This window comes from Bos javanicus, chromosome 1, assembly GCF_032452875.1.
Source record: "Bos javanicus breed banteng chromosome 1, ARS-OSU_banteng_1.0, whole genome shotgun sequence".
NCBI lineage: Eukaryota > Metazoa > Chordata > Mammalia > Artiodactyla > Bovidae > Bos > Bos javanicus.
This window is the reverse complement of record NC_083868.1, coordinates 153287511-153304184: the sequence shown is the minus strand read 5'-3', so window position 1 is coordinate 153304184 and position 16674 is coordinate 153287511. Positions and strand designations below refer to the sequence as shown.

At 51.9% G+C, this 16674-nt stretch overlaps 1 protein-coding gene across 4 annotated transcripts in view; it reads left to right on the top strand.

Moving 5' to 3' along the window:
• Positions 1 to 16674, top strand: part of RFTN1 (raftlin, lipid raft linker 1) — a 227134-nt gene that overhangs the window by 115902 nt on the left and 94558 nt on the right. For all 4 annotated transcript variants that reach the window (XM_061425251.1, XM_061425241.1, XM_061425259.1 and 1 more), the window contains one exon: positions 5296 to 5404. In XM_061425251.1, coding sequence (XP_061281235.1) covers positions 5296 to 5404 — 109 coding nt within the window. The remainder of the gene's footprint in view (positions 1 to 5295; positions 5405 to 16674) is intronic.

The window sequence follows — 16674 nt, the reverse complement described above, 5'->3', positions numbered from 1 at the left end:
ACTCTGTGGGTGTTCTACAAACAGGAAACTATGTTGACTTTCTTGGTTTTTTTTTTTTTTTTTTGCTTTCTTACTGGAAGACTCTTTTTTATTGTAGTTGATTTAAGATGTTGTGTTGGTTCCCAGTGCACACCAAAGTGGTTTAGTTATTTCCTTAGATTCTTTTCCCTTTTAGATTAGAACAAAATATTGACTATTTACATTTTGTATATAGTAGTATGTATCTGTTAATTACAGACTCCTTCTTTATCCCTCCTCATTCTGTCCCTTGCTTTCCCCTCTGGTAACTATAGCTCCATGTTTGTGAGGCTGTTTCTGTTTTGTAAAGAAGATTATTTGTATGATTTTTTAATTTTCCACACATGAGTGATAGTAACCATATTTGTCTTTGTCTAATTTACTTTACTGAATATGATAATCCCTATGTCAATCCACGTTGCTGCTAATGGCATTATATCCATTCTTTTTGTAGCTGAGTAATGTTCCATTGTGTGTATATGTGTGTGTGTGTGAATGTGTGTGTGTATATGTGTGTGTGTCTGTGAGTGTCTCTCTGTGTGTGTGTATATGTGTGTGTATGTATGCGTGTGTGTCTGTGTGCATGTGTGTGTGTATGTGTGAGTCTGTGTGTGTGTGTCTGTGTCTCTTGTGTGTGTGTATGTGTGTGTGTGTATGTGTGTATATGTGTGTATGTATGTGTGTGTGTCTGTGTCTGTGTGCATGTGTGTGTGTATGTGTGAGTCTGTGTGTGTGTGTCTGTGTCTCTTGTGTGTGTGTATGTGTGTGTGTGTATGTGTGTATATGTGTGTATGTATGTGTGTGTGTCTGTGTGTGAGTGTGTGTGTCTGTGTGTCTGTGTGTGTATATGTGTGTGTCTTTGTGTCTCTGTGTGTATGTGTGTGTGTATGTATGTGTGTCTGTGTGTGTATATGTGTGTGTATGTGTGTCTGTGTGTGTATATGTGTATGTGTGTGCATGTGTGTATATGTGTGTGTGTGTCTGTGTGTATAAGTGTGTGTGTGTGCGCATGTGTGTATACACACACCAGATCTTCATCTACTCATCTGGAGTTGAGAGTGCTCCCATGTCTTGTCGGACTTCCCTGGTAGCTCAGCTGATAAAGAATTTGCCTTCAATGCAGGAGACCTTGGTTCAATTCCTGGGTTGGGAAGATCTCCTGGAGAAGGGATAGGCTACCCGTTCTAGTATTCTTGGGCTTCCCTGGTGGCTCAGACAGTAAAGAATCTGCCTTCAATGCAGAAGACCTGGGTTCGATCCCTGGGTTGGGAAGATCCCCTGGAGTAGGGCATGGCAACCTACTCCAGTATTCTTGCCTGGAGAATCTCATGGACAGAGGATTCTGGCAGGCTACAGTCCATGGGGTCACAAAGAGTCAGATATGACTGAGTGACTCAGTTTAGTTCAGTTCAGTTCAGCCTGGCAGGCTACTGTCCATTAGGTCAAAGAGAGTCCGACACGACTGAGTGGCCAAGCACAGCACAGCCCTGTCTTATCTGTTGTAGACAGTGCTTCACTGAACGTCGGGGTGCGTGTATCTTTCTAATTATGTTTTTCTCCAGTTACATGCCCAGAAGTGGGATTGCAAAATTACATGATAGTTGTATTTTTAACTTTTTGAGGAACCTCCAAGCTTCCCTTGTGGATCAGCTGCAAAGAATCTGCCTGCAATGCGGGAGATCGGGGTTTGATCCCTGGGTTGGGAAGATCCCCTGGAGAAGGGAAAGGCTGCCCACTCCAGTATTCTGGCCTGGAGAGTTCCGTGGACTACATAGTTCATGGGGTCACAAAGAGTTGGACGCAGCTGAGCAGCTTTCACTTCCAGCTTCCAAGGAGTCTCTGTGCTTTTCTCCATAGTGGCTGTACCAACTTACCTTCCCACCAGCAGTGTGAGGAGGTCCCCTTTTCTCCACACTCTCCCCAGAATTCATTGTGATGGCCATTCTGACTGGTGTGAGGTGGTATCCCAGTGCAGTATGGACTTGTGCTTCTCTGATAATTAGTGATGTTGAGTATCTTTTCATGTACCTGTTGGCCATATGGATGTCATCTTTGGAGAAATGCCTATTTGACTTATGTTCAGTGATCACTATTTTTCACCCTAGTCATTTAAAGTGTCAGTGGGTATTTGTAAATAATCTTGTACAGTCTGATGTCCCCACGCGACAGCAGCTGGGATCTCACATCCTAGGACTTTCTTCCTACTGTTCCTGTCTTGTCTGAGATCCGCAGGACGTACATGCCAGTGTGTTGACTAAGTCTTCTCTTTTAAAAGTATGGAATCTTCTGCTTTAGTTCCTTTTAGCATGTCTTTTGTTCAGAGCAGGGTGAGAATAACCCGGGGAAAAGGAACATGAGTCTAACCTCTGATGCAGTTTTAAGGCGAGAAGGGTAGGGGTTCAGAACTGGTTGATTCTTTCGTAATTAGTTTATTCCAGCGTAGCCAGTCTGGAGTCAGTTGATTCTTTCACATTTCAAAACTACGAGTCTCAGTCTCTCCCCTTGAAAGGATTTGTTAGTGGGGAAATTAAAGTCAAAATAAGTTATTGACACTTGCTTAGCTAATCACAGTTGCACATGTCGGGAAATCCAAATCCTCTTTAACTTTTCCACTTTTGAATTTTTTTTTTTTAATTTTAGCTTTATTTTTAAAAATCATTTGTTTACCTCTTTGTGGCCGTGCTGGGTCTTCGTCGCTGCATGGGCTTTTCTCGGGTTGCGATTCTCTGTTGTGGATGGTGGGGGCTCCTCTCCAGTGGCGGTGCAGGGGCTCCTCTTGTGCAGCGTGGGTTCTAAGGCTCTCGGACTTCAGTAGTTGCCACACGCGGGCTCAGGACTGGAGGCTCCCGGCACGGGGGCATGGACTCAGTAGTTGTGACTCATCGGTTTAGTTGCTCTGAGGCACGTGGGATCTTCCTGGACTAGGGATCGATCCTGTGTCTCCTGCGTTGGCAAGCAGAATCGTTACCACTGAGCCACCAGGGAAGTCCTGAGTTTAATTGTTCATAGCAGCATAAATCACTTTGAATGATATGTAAGTCTCCTAGAAATACATCTAAAAATATTATGGCAAACAGGCATGCAGAAATTGTTTGCTTGTGGGATATGCATGTCTCGAGAGTTTAGCGTGGAGGTGCCTGTCCAGGCTACCCCGGCTCTCACGGGGCGGCCGCAGCCACTCTGTGGTGGGGGCCCTCCTGGGTGGGTGGGAGGGCCCTGCCCTGCCCTGCCCTTGGCCCTGGAGAGGCGCTGTGCACGCGGCATGAGCCTTGGGGAGCCTGCCCTGGTCTCCCAGTCCTGCTCCCCCCTCGGAGAGGGCCCAGTCCGTGGACCCGTGGCTGCCGTTGCCTCCTGTGGTCTGATGTCCCACTGGGCCCACCGGTCTGCTTCCGTTTTTGACCGCCACGTGGCTCCCGGGAGTCCATCGCCCCCGAGTGTCATCTTGGGGTCCCTCAAAGGAGCGGCGTGAGTGATGAGGTTTTCTGCTGGACCGCTTGCTGCTGGGTGTGTCCAGCGTTGGGTCACGTGCGCGTGTATGTGGTGGGGACAGGGAAGCAGCCCACCGCCTGCGGGGCACGCGGGCACCTCTGTCTTGACCGCAGGGCTGAAGGTGTTTGCCGCGGGCAGCCCTTCACGGCCGCTCTTGTCCTCGGACGCCTGCTTCATCGCCTTGGAGTCTTTGTTTTTCTGAATGGAAGTGTGGTTGATTTACAACATCATGTTGGTTTCAGGTGTACAGCAAGGTGATTCAGCTATATATATAGTCTTTATTGCACATGTATGTACACGGAAAACTCATTTGTGGTACACAGCAGTACATGTATGTGTCATACATGTACACAGCGCCTTTTTCTTTTCTGTGAGGTGGCCCCACGCATTACCGTGGAGTCCTGAGCTGAGGACTTCTCAGGGCCTTCCGCTGAGGATACGGGGGGCTCCCGGAGAAGGGCCCGCTCCACCAGGAGGCTGGCTGCAGCCTCCCACAGCTGCTGCACCCAGGGAGGCCAGCCCTCCGCCTGTCAGAGCCGTGGAGAGCTGACAGTGTTCTCAGTGAGAGGGCTTTGGGAGGAGAGACCTGGGGAAGAACACGAAGCAGGGACATTTCCCTAAAGAAAAGCAAAGTCACACGGACCTGCCAGCCCCATCGCCTGGAACCCTGCACAGAGCAAGCTCTGCCCCGCTGGCAGAGACTAGGCGGCCCACACGGCCCACACTGCCACCCTGACAGCCCGTTACACACGTGTGTGCATATATGGGTGTGTGTGCATAGTACGGGCTTCCCTGGTGGCTGAGACATAGAGGATCCGCCTGCGATGTGGGAGACCCGGGTTCGATCCCTGGGTGGGGAAGATCCCCTGGAGGAGGGCCTGGCAACCCCCTCTAGTACTCTTGCCTGGAGAATCCCATGGACAGAGGAGCCTGGAAGGCTATATAGTCCATGGGGTCACAAAGAGTCAGACACGTGTATATGTGTATACGTATATACATATTCTTTTTCAGATTCTTTTCCTCTGTAGATTATTACAAGATACTGAGTCGAGTTCCCTGTGCTGTGCAGTAGGTCCTTGTTGGTTATCTGTTATATGGACGTGTGTATGTTAATCCCAAACTCCTAATTTACTAATTTACACCCCTCCCCCCGCACCTTATATTCTTTCTTTAATGCGTTTTTAGCTTTGATAGATTTTGCCAGATTGCCCTCTGGAGGGGTTGAACTCTTTAAAAAATCTTTTCCAAATTATTTTTAAAATTTCTGAGTGACACACGAATATACTCTCTTCCCAAAAAAAATGGAAAGATTGTCGATGCAGCAGAGTCCCTTTGGGTCGCCGGGGCGTCCACACCCGGCTCCCACCCGGGCCGCCCGCATCCCCCAGGGCTCACTGCTGTCTGTGGTTGTGGGCTCACCCTGCGTCTCAGTAGCTCTGTTTCTGTGCCCTGTGGGTGGAAGCCACCAACAGGAAATCAACATGACTGGAGTGCGTGTGAGTGTGTGTGCGCTTGTTTAACAGACAAGCCATATTGTGCTGAACCCATCATTCCATGATGAGGCGTTTTCCTTGATGATACGTCGTAGAGGTCTTTCCGTGGGGTAGATCCCTCTGCCTCTATATTATTTGAGTTGTTTGCCATCAATTATTGTTTCAAAACTGCCTTTTGGGTGATTTGTTTAAGGGAAAAAGTTAGGATTTCATTAAACGCCCCAGTGATTAAAAAATATATATATATATATATATGGTGCAAAATCTTTATGTGTGTATGTATTTCTCTTTTCAGATCTCAGAACGCTGATCTTCATAATGAAGGCTACATCTTGGAGTTAGATTGCTGTTCTTCCCTAGACCACCTGACGGACCAAAAAGCCCTCCCAGAGTTCATTAAGAAGGTCAGTGCTGCAGTCGATGGACCATGGGATGGGTTGGCTGGGCGTTCGCCCGAGGGGACTGCGGGTGGGCCGCGCTCCACAGGCCTGCTCTAACCTGGGGCTTCGGGAGGCCTTGCGAGGGCCGCCCTTTCCCACTCAGGCTGCCCCTGACCCTGGAGCAAGGTGGTTTCCCCCCGTCCCAGGAAGCCAGACCCTGTCTTTTTAGGGCGGGAGTGGCGTTAATAGCTGGCAGGCCTGCTGGCCCCACAGCCAGGAAGCCCTTCAAATCCTCAAGGCGGTGTGAGCCCCCAGCTCCCAGCTCCCACTCGCCCTGTGGGTCTTCACTGCCACGAGCCTCCTTCCGTTCCTAGAGCAAGCAGGAGTGTGCCACCGTCCAGCGACCGCTGGCATACGATCATCCTGGGGGAAATTGCCTCATTGCAAGGGGTTCATTTCCTGCCCACAAATGTGTCTGGTTTTGAACTGCTGTTTGGGCTGTATGAGGTTTCCTGCTTAATTGCAGGGTGCACTCAGTTTCAGTATGATGACATTTATGGTGGGAGGAATGTCCTTGCCCAGACTGGGGTAAAGTTCACTGCTTAATCCTCACCTTCTCCTCCCTACCCAGTCTTCCAAGATAATTGGCAGTTCCCCATCCTGTTGAGGTGATTAGGATATGTTTGAGATGCAACCAGTCAATTGTTGTTCAGTCGCTCAGTCATGTCTGATCTGCGACCCCATGGACTGCAGCACGCCAGGCCTCCCTGTCCTTCACTATCTCCTGGAGTTCACTCAAACTCATGTCCATTGAGTCGGTGATGCCATCCAACCATCTCATCCTCTGTCGTCCCCTTCTCCTCCTGCCTTCAGTCTTTCCCAGCATCAGGGTCTTTTCTAGTGAGTCAGTTCTTTGCATCATGTGGCCACAGTATTGGAGCTTCAGCTTTGGCATCAGTCCTTCCAATGAACACACAGGACTGATCTCCTTTAGGATGGACTGGTTGGATCTCCTTGTGCTCCAAGAGACTCAAAAGAGTCTTCTCCAACACCACAGTTCAATCAAAAGCATCAATTCTTCGGCGCTCAGCCTTCTTTATGGTCTCACATCCGTACATGATTACTGGAAAAACCATAGCTTTGACTAGATGGACCTTTGTCAGGAAAGTAATGTGTCTCCTTTGTAATATGCTGTCTAGGAGCAGTGCCTTTTAACTTCATGGCTGCAGTCACCATCTGCAGTGTTTTGGAGCCCTAGGAAAAAAAAGTCTGTCATTGTTTCCCTTGTTTCCCCATCCGTTTGCCAGTTGATTGGTGAATTAGCGAATCAGTCAACAAGTGAGTTTATTAGTAAATATCTTAGGTGGTCAGCATTGGGCAAAAAATGGTACAGTGTGCTGGGATGCAGAGAACAAAATTGTCATGGTTTCTGCCCACACGTCCTCACAACGGGGGAATCTCTTCTGAACACGAGTGATGAGCCTGGGCAGGAGGGAAGCGGTGGAGACCCAGAGTGGCGTGGGGTCAGGGCGGTGCGTCAGGCCGTGAATGGCAGGATGAGGTCTGATGGGGCTGCGGAGGGCTGGGGCGGGGGGTGGGAGCCGTCCCAGCAACGCGAGCAGCTCGTGTGAGGGACAGAGCAGGATGAAAGGAAGATTGGGGCCTCCTGCAAGAAAGGGGTGGTGAGAGGTGGGAGGACAGGCTAGAACTCAGCTGTGAAAGCAGCAGGAGTCATGGAAAGTTCTGCAGAAGAGTGAAAGGATTGGGTGGTTCCTTTACACAGCCAGTAACTCTGGGTTTTTTACTGGGGGCAGAGGGGGTCACTCCCTGCCTCCCTCTCTTCAACCTTGTTGAGTGTTCAGACTCTACAAGCCCCCAGGGAGTCATCACTCAGATGTGGTGGGAGCCAAGACCCGCAGCCCAGGAATCAGGTGACCTCTTTGGTCAGACATTTGGGTAATTTTACTTGGACAGTGGAAGATTCCTTCTGCTCTGCTTAGAATTCAGATCATTACTTAAGAAATGGGAGGAAAAGCAGTTTTTGTTCACACGTGTGTAAGCCTGAGAACACAGGTGCTTTCGACACTCTGGGAGATGTCTGTGTTAATAGAGCCATCTCCTTTGGATTTGCTGTGAATGACCTATCCTCATAAGCTTGGCGGGGACCTTCTAGAGGTGGGATTTCCCCATGATCTGAGTCCTGGGGAAGAACGGTTGTGGAAATGGTTTTGTAATGAGGATTCAGATGCTTAGAATATTTGAGGGCAAGTTGGTAGGATGGGGCATAGGTTCTGACCGTACCATCCAACAGGCTCTTTTAAAAACGCGTGATTTGGCACTTCTGTCTTAACCCAACCAGACCCTTGCAGGAAGGACCCTCTGCCTCGTAGCCATACAGGTCCTGAGCATCCTGGTGGGTGGACGCCCAGATGCTGTGTGTCTGCAGTTCCTGCAGGTGGGCATCTGTCCAACAGGATAGAACCTCAGAGTTACGATTGATATGCCCCAAAAGACGTCAGCTACTCGTGGATTAATTTTTACTTTTGTCCCACCATTCTTTCCCCGTGACTGACTATGTGTGGGGAAGAGTATCTCCTGGTTTGTTCAGTATTCGGTTAGATCAGTCATTGACTCCTGCTCCTTTTGTGTTTGTATAAGAATTCTTTTATTAGCATTTAAAATTTTTTTATTTTTTTAATGAAATATAGTTGATTTGCCATATCATGTTAGTTTCAGGTGTATAGCGCAGTGATTCAGTTATTCATATATAGACACATGTATACTGCTGCTGCTGCTAAGTCACCTCAGTCGTGTCCGACTCTGTGTGACCCCACAGACGGCAGCCCACCAGGCTCCCCCGTCCCTGGGATTCTCCAGGCAAGAACACTGGAGTGGGTTGCCATTTCCTTCTCCAATGCATGAAAGTGAAAAAGTGAAAGTGAAGTCGCTCAGTTGAGTCCGACTCTTAGCGACCCCATGGACTGCAGCCCACCAGGCTCCTCCGTCCATGGGATTTTCCAGGCGAGAGTACTGGAGTGGGATACCATTGCCTTTTCCGAGACATATGTATATGTATGTGTATATTCTTTTTCAGATTCTTTTCCCTTATAGATTATTACAAAATATTCAATATAGTTCCCTGTGCTATACAGTAGGGCCTTATTGTTTATGTATTTTATATATAGTAACGTGTGTATGTTAATCCCCAAGTCCTAATTTATCCCTCCCCGTCTCCCCACCTTTCCCCTTTGGTAGCCGAAGTTTGTTTTCTGTATCTGAGGCTCTGTTTCTGTGTTGGAGATGAGTTCATCTGTATCTTTTTGTAGATTCCACGTACAGTGACATTGTATGATGTTTGTCTTTCTGTCTGTCTGTCCGGCTGACTTCACTTAGTGTGACAATCTCCATAGCCTTCTGTTTTTAACATTTTGCAAACGATACACTTCTGAAGCCCACCGCGCCATCATGCCCCTGCCTCACCTGTGCCCACGGTTTTTCAAATAAACACGCCCGGGTTCGGGCAGGCTGGACAATCCTGCATGCGGGAAGCATGCGGTTTCTGGCCCGTAAGCAGTCTCCGGGTTGTCCTGGGGTCTCTCACCCTGTATCTCGATGGAGATGCAGTTCGGGGTCACGGTCAGCGGAGTGGGGGAAGCCCCCAGCCCACCCTGGATTGCCCAGGTGTGGAGGTGGCCTCGCCGTGTGACCCTGCCCTGTCTGTGGCTGGGGGCTCCCCCGGGAGGATCTGACCCATCTTGCTCTCAGTAGCAGCTGCGGCTCTGGTTTTCAGGCCTGTGACCATGACCACCAGGAGGAGCAGGACAAAACGATGGGAGTGGGCCCTCCCTCTGCTCCTGTTTCATGTTGTTGGATGTGATTTCTGGGGAAAACACCACCTCTGGTGCAGCAAGGAGAGGAGCGTGGGGGCTCTCTGCGGGGCCAACAGCTGTTCATCCGATGGCAGGATTTCACGTGGGCGTAAAATTTGTCTGTCATCACACAGGAGGGCGACCACAGGAGTTCCCCGGGAAGAAAGATAGTAAAAGAAATTTGTGTATTTTCCGTAAATATTTGATGAATGGCTTAGTCCCTACACACACACACGCATGGTGAAGCACTTGCTAATTGCCATTCACTCAGGCCAAGATGAAGCTGTGTCTCTGGCGGCTACTGCCTACAGCCGTTCCTTTTTATCTGGGTCATTATTTTGTGTGAAATAATGGCTCCTGTTCTTATGACAAGTAGATCCATCTTGCTATGAGACGGTAATTAACTCATTTTGTCGCTGTGCCATCATCCAGGAGAAGCTCATCTCCTCTGCACAGTAGAATTAAACTCAAAGCTACTCGAATTTTGTCCTTAAGAACAATGCCTCAGTATTGTTTTTTTTTTTTTTTTCCTGCCAAATGTTGTAAATGAGCAGCATCTTTGGATAGAGGACATAGATAGAGGGAGGTGAAGACATCTCATCATTTCCCACAATTAGGGAAAATAAAGCCATTTGTACCTGTGTCGTGTAAAATGAGCTGAAGGTGCCAGGATTCACAGCCCCGCCTCATCACAATTTTGCACAGGGGGTGAAGCGAGTGGGTGTAAAGACGATGCTTTTCCTTTCCGTGTGGCCCAGTGGTGTTCTGGGCACTCTGATCGAATTAAATCTGGGCTCTTGCATTGTGTTTTTCCCCTCGTATCCCACTGTGCCCCATGCAGCCGGCCCCGGATGTGAATTATTTATTACGGACCGCAGAACATTTAAGATGCAGATTTATGGGCAGACTTGGAGAAAATGTGTTTTCCAAACCCTAGAACCGAATGCTCGAGAGACGGAGCTGCGGAGCTGGGAGAGCGTCAGCGCTGCGTCCTTGCTGTGAAACAAGGATTCAGCTGGCCACGTCCTCCCAGGGCCTGTTCTGTGTGGCGGGCGGGTCTGCGGGACACTTCGGGGATGCCCTGTCCTTGAGTTCCCCGAAGACTGTAGAGCAGGTGGGGTGATGGAGAATGAGGCATCTACGCGTTCATCTTCAGAGGGCTTTACATTCTTTGGAGCTTCCTGGGAACGTGCCTGGGTGTTTGGAAAGCACTTGAAACGTTGCAGAATCGCGCACAGTTTCTAGCTTGGGTTGCACGGTATTTGTGTCCCAGGGGCCACACTGACAGGGATGCCTCCTTTCTAGATGGAGCTCGAGAGGGCGGGGGCTTCGTCTCCGGCTGGGACTGCAGAGTGATGAGCCCAGCTGCCCTTCTGTGGTGGGAGGGGGTGCGGGGCTCCAGCCGGTGGCCTGGGGGCTGGGGAATGATGGCTTTGAGCGGTGAATGAGGGATGCTCGCAGAGGGGAGCAGCCAGGTGGACAGTGCTGTTGCTGGTGTAGACGGAAGTGTGGCAGGAAGGCTCGAGGCTGAAAATGGGCCACGACCGGCCTGGCTGGAGTGTAGGATGGACAGGGGGTAGAAGAAGCCTGTTCTGTGTGCGGTTCTTCTGGTTACGGGGAAGGGACCCTGCTCACTGCTCAGTGGGGAGTGGGGCGGGGAGGGGGGTCCTTACTCTGAAGGTGCAGGAAGTGGCCTGGAGCCTCGGGCGGGGGAGCAGGGACTCCCCTGGGGCAGGAATAAGGGGGGAAGAGATGAGACGGTCTCTGTGTTCCGTGTTGCTGGCATCTGCCTATGCGTCTGTAGGTTGATTGAGTTTTACCTGAGACTTGACTCCGCAGAGGCAAGCCCCCAGATGCAGACCCTCTGCTGGGGGGCTGTGACAAGCACTATGCTCTCAGCCCCCGTCTCACCCATCTGAAGGCCTGTCCACATTTTATGGGTGAATAAGGCTCGTTTGCTCGGAGTTTCCCCGAAAAGGAGGAGTGGGTTGGGACTCAATCTGTCTGGTCTGGGGGCCACCCGAGCCCTGCTGCCGCCTCTGGGGAGCCCTCGGGGCCCAAGAGGATGCTGTCTGAGCCCCAAGGGTGGGTGGACTTGGAAGCAGCTGGGTGTCTTGTGTCTGGTACGTGGGGAAAGACTTTGGAGCAACTTGAGGGTGTCTCCTCGGGGGAGGCTGGGGCTCTGAGCTTGGCTGCCTGGGGGAGAAAGTCTCACCCCTGCCCTGGTCCCCCTGGACGTCAGGGCCTCACCCCCAGGCCTCAGGTTCCGCCTTTGTTTCCCAGATTCCGTTTACAGTGAAGCTGCAGGATCTAGTGATCGATGCTTAGAACAGGGTGTTGGCTCTCAGTGGACCACAGAGCCTTTAGAACATCGACACGGGAGGAAGGGAGGCAGGCCCCTGCCGGGTACTGGGGGGTGCAACATGAGGTCGGAAACCAGGGAGTGGGGGCACCTCAGGTTAGATACCAGAGAGTCGGGGCACCTCAGGTCAGATACCAGGGAGTGGGGGGCACCTTGGGGTCAGACACCAGGGAGCGGGGGGCACCTCGGGGTCGGAAACTGGCGGCCTGGATTAAACTGCAGGCATTGTCCTTCGGCTATCGTACTGCTTCCGTCTTGTTCTAGGGAAGTCACAGACGCTTCAGATCTCTGCAGTTTGTCTATGAAACTCCGCCTGTGGTGTCTAAGTGACACACCGTTTCTTGTGACTGGCTGTTGAGTATTCCAGGCTTCATTTCTCCAAGTGCTGCGTGGGGTCTTGTTTTCAAGACGCTGACCCAGAGTGAAAGGGAAATTATATTGAAAAGCTTCCGTTTCATCACTGTTCCCCCGCCTGCTCTGAAACCTAGGGAATCACGATGTTTTTCGCAGGCTGCCTTGGCAGGATGACGTGGGTGTGTGGTTCTAGCCTTGAGGGTGCCCTCGGCGTGGAGGGAGGCTGGCCAGGGTGGAGAAGCGGTCGGGGCTGGGGTGTCCTGTTCACCATTATGTCTCCATAACTCAGTGCATATTTGTCAAGCGATTGAACAAACGGGAAGCGGGAAGCAGAGCTGTGTCACTGAGACTCTGTGTCGTAGAAGGGGTGGAGGCCGACGTGACGCTCGGTGACTGGTGAGGTGTCGGGGGGGGGGGTCTTCCATGAGGATGAGGACCATGCGGCCCCGAGGAGCCGTTCGGGACAAGAGGCAATGAGGTTGGCGATGGGCGTGCGGTCGCCGAGGGGCCCGGGAGCCAGGGACCCTTGTGGGAATGTTCCAGAAGGCAGCTGGAGCTAGGGAAAAGGCGGCAAACAGGGATGTGGTCGACAGAGGGCAGGTGAGTCGGCAGGGAAGTGGTCCGGGGGGTCGTCCTGGGGGGCACGTGCCCACCTCCCATGGGCAGGCACCACACCACCCCACCCCAGTTCACGGCTGCCTCGTGGAAGAGACAGCCAGGATCTCCGGAGGTTTCCCGCGGCGTGGCTGGATGGTGGGTTGGCTTCGTTTTAGAGACGTGGGTGAGGCTTTTGGTTTTCTGATCCGGGAGTCTCTTGGTTTCTCCATGTGAGGAGGTAGGTCCTCAGAGAACTACAGGATCCTAGCCCAGGATCGCTCAGATCCTCTGTGGTGGAGGGCTGGGTTTTCTTTGTGTTCGGTTTTTTCCAGTCTGTTGAGGAGCAGCGCCCCTGTGAGACGCGGTGACGCGCAGCGGCGGCGGCGACGAGCTGGAGAAGGTCTTGACGCTCCCTCTTGTTTCCTGTCCGCGGCTCGTCCCAGGCTGGTAGCAGACACTTGTGCTGTGCGAGTTCACTCGTCTCTGCCGAGGAAAGAAGGGAGAGCTCCAGGGAGGAGCCAGAGAAGGAGGGAGACGAACTTCTAACAGAAGCAGGGCAGAAAGGGAAGAGATCGGGGGCACCGTGGCAGCAGGACAGGGGTCCCGTTGGAACTCATTCTGGGGGCTGGCCCACGGGCTTCGGCCACCGGATGCCACTCCTAAATCGTACAGGAGCAGTTTTAAGTGTGCAGCATGCAGAGGCCCCTCTGCCGTGGGTTTACGAGTAAGTTTAGAGGACCTCCCTGGCGGTCCAGTGGTTAAGACTCTTCACTTCCAATGCAGGAGGTGCAGGTTCGATCCCTAGTCAGGGAGCAAGGATCCCACTTCCGGAGGGGTATGGCCAAAAAATAAATACATAAAAATAAAATAACACTCCCCCCCACCACCACCAAAAAGGGGGCTTCCCTGGTGGCTCAGATGGTAAAGAATCTACCTGCAATGCGGGAGACCTCGGTTCAATCCCTGAGTTGGGAAGATCCACTGGAGGAGGGCATGGCAGCCCACTCCAGTATTCTTGCCTGGAGGATCCCATGGACAGAGAGGCCTGGAAGGCTATAGTCCACGGGGTTGCAGAGAGTCGGACACAACTGAGCGACTGAGCGCACCACCAAAAAGAGTAAGTTTAGAAAGAGAAAGAGTGGTTAAGATAGAATCCAGGTCTAAGACATTCTTGTTAGGTTGTTTTTAATAGGCGGTTTGAGCATCTGTAAAAGCTGGAAGGTACTGGTAGAGAGAAGTTGGTGAAGTCAGAGGCAATACAGAGAAGGCAGGTCGGAGGACGGCCGAGCTGCGCACAGGGCGCTGGACACCCTACCGCTTGAGGCTGGGGGGTTGGCGGGAGGGCGTCCCAGGCTGGCAGGCTCATGGTGGAGGGAGTATTGCAGGAGCCTGGAGGCCTGTTTGCTTGTGAAGTTCCTCTCCTGCTGTATTCACTGGCCCGCGAGCTCGCTATTCTGAACAGCGGGAGGTCAGTAAGAAGGGCCTGCTTGTCTTTATCCCTCCCCCCGCATGAGACCTACTCCTGCGCTTCATGTTTGCCCTGTTCCAAGACCTGGGGTTCCTTCCTGTTTCTGTGACCAGACCTTTGATGTGGTGTCCGGGGAGGCTTTGTGAGCCAGTCCTGGTCACAGGAGGCTTACAGCGCGGTGGGGAGTGGATCGTCACAAAGGTTGGGGTCACATCGCCGAGGGTCGTGCCGGGGAGTAGAGCCTGGCGCGGGCAGGTGGGAGGAGGGCCTTGCGCCAAGCAGCGTGTTTGCCCTGAGCTCCGAGGGGTGAAGGGGTGAGCACAGCAGACACCCAGACACCGTGAGCACTGGAAGGGCTTGGGGTGCGGCCATGGGGTGAAGGGGGCGTGACTGCTTAGTGGAGCACGAAGGAGGCCGCCGTGACTGGACTGCGGAGCTCAGAGGTGCGGCTGGGGACTTAGGACTCAGGTGAGCAGGACCCGCGGGCCAGGCTCGGGATTGGGGGCTTTCTCCCAAACACAGGGGAGAGCTACTGGGGGGCTTCAAGGAGGAGCTGAAGCACAATACCAAACTTACGTTTAGTTTGCCTTTTGGACACTTGTGGCTCAGCTGGAAAAGAATCTGCCTGCAATGCGGGAGACCTGGGTTCGATCCCTGGGTTGGGAAGATCCCCTGGAGAAGGGAAAGGCAGTAATCTGGCCTGGAGAATTCCATGGATTGTATAGTCCACGGGGTGGCAAAGAGTTGGACACGACTGAGCGACCTTCACTTTCACTTTACCTTTAGAAAAGATCAGAATGGTTGCGAGGTGGAGACTGGATTGGGGGCTGGGTGGGCTTGGTGAGGACCCTGCTGGAATGTCTCTGTGTAGGTGGTTAGGTTGTAGCTTAGCTTACAGTTGCAACAGCGTCACGGCAGAGATGTGGATGGATTGAAGGACTGCAGAGCCAGGGGGATCACCCGGGCTGCTTACGGGTTGGATGATGGCGTGGTCAGGAGTGGACAGGCTGGTTTGGCTCGTGTTGCTGAATAAATGGGGGGCCTCTGCTGAGATTAGAAAGTCTGGGCAACAGGCCGTTTCTGTGGTCCAGGAGCTCAAGGCAGGGGTCTGGGCTGGAGACACCGTCTGGCAAATGGCGAGTGATGCTGTGGTCATGATGAGGTCACTTAGGAGGAAGCGGGTGAAGGAGGAGGACTTCCATCTGAGCCCCGAAGCATTCCAGCATCCGCTGCTGTGCAGAGAAAGGAGGCGGGAAGTGAGTGCTGGAGAGGTCCTGGGGAAGCTGGGGAGTGCGGGTGATGAGGCCAGGGTGATTCAGCAGGCTGCCTGTTTGGTGCCTCTGAGACCGAAAGGCAGAAAGAGCCATCTGTTTCTCACGGAAGCTGATTTTGGTGGCCTTTGCTCTCCTGATACCTACTTCACAAGGCCTGATCCAAATGTCTTTGAGTTGTCATTAAACACCACAGGCCCTTTCCTCTGAAGAACTCCTGTGAGTTCCTGTGTTATCCCCAGGATGGTTCTGAGATTTTTTATTTGTTTCACTTTTAAATTTAAGGGGCTCTTTCTTTCCACAGGCTTGCTGAGTTCACATCATTGTTCTCCTTCATGTAATGTTTTCAACAACTGAATTTTAATATCTGATTGGGGGTTAGACCTTGACCACATAAAAAAGGCATTGAAATTTTATGTAATTTTTTATCCTTTAGAGCACATTTCACATGAAAGAAAATGATAGCAGACCTTATCACTCAATCAGAAGAAAAAATCAGCTTGGGATTTGTAAAAATGGCGTTTAGATGTTCAGAGAACAGGGTGGCCCGCGGCTGCCTCTGTGCTCAGCCTTCAGGCCTGCGCGCCTTTGTGGTCTCTGCAGGGGAATCGCCAAATCCAAGGGGTCAGACTGTTCTAGAGGCCAGTGGAGCACACAGAGGCTGGAGGGGAAATGGGAAGTCAGCCGGAGCGAGGTGACCAGATCTGTGCCTGAGAACGCTTTGTTCCAGAGAGAAGTGAGGCCTGGACATAAGGCTGGCCTCCCAGGGGGCCCTCCACCCTCCCGTGTCGCTTTGGGCCCCTTGCGATGGCTGCTTCTCCTCCGTCCCAACTTGTCAGTGGGAATGTGGAGGTGCCAGGGCTCCTGTGACTTTACCTGAGGCCAGGCGTTAGGTGGGCGGGAAGCCAGCCCAGGAGCTCCTGCAGGTGAGGCCTGGCTCCCATAACTGCCGAAATAGGTCCCAGAGAGAGTCTGCAACAGACAGGTTAGGATGACCACCAGGTCTGGGCTTCCACTGCCTCTGAACCATACTTACAACAGACAGCCATGTTCCTCTGGGCTGGGAGTGGGGGTGGGGGAGATCAAAAACCCTGAAGATCTGAGCGACTTCCTGCTGAGCCATCACTTCTTGACCCATGCTCCTCCTGCAGCATCCATTGGAAAAAGAGGTTCTTCAGTCCAGAATGTTTGGGAAACAGGCCTGGTGTAAGCCCTCCTGAGGGTTCTGAAGCTCCTCAGGAAGAGTCAAGTCTCTGACAAGGTCTGCAGTACTTAGCTTAACTGGGTATTTCTCAAAGGTCATTTAAGAACTTTACCCTTGCTTCTCTTTCTCCAAATACCGCTTTATATCTTGGTGCATGCTGGCGAAAGTG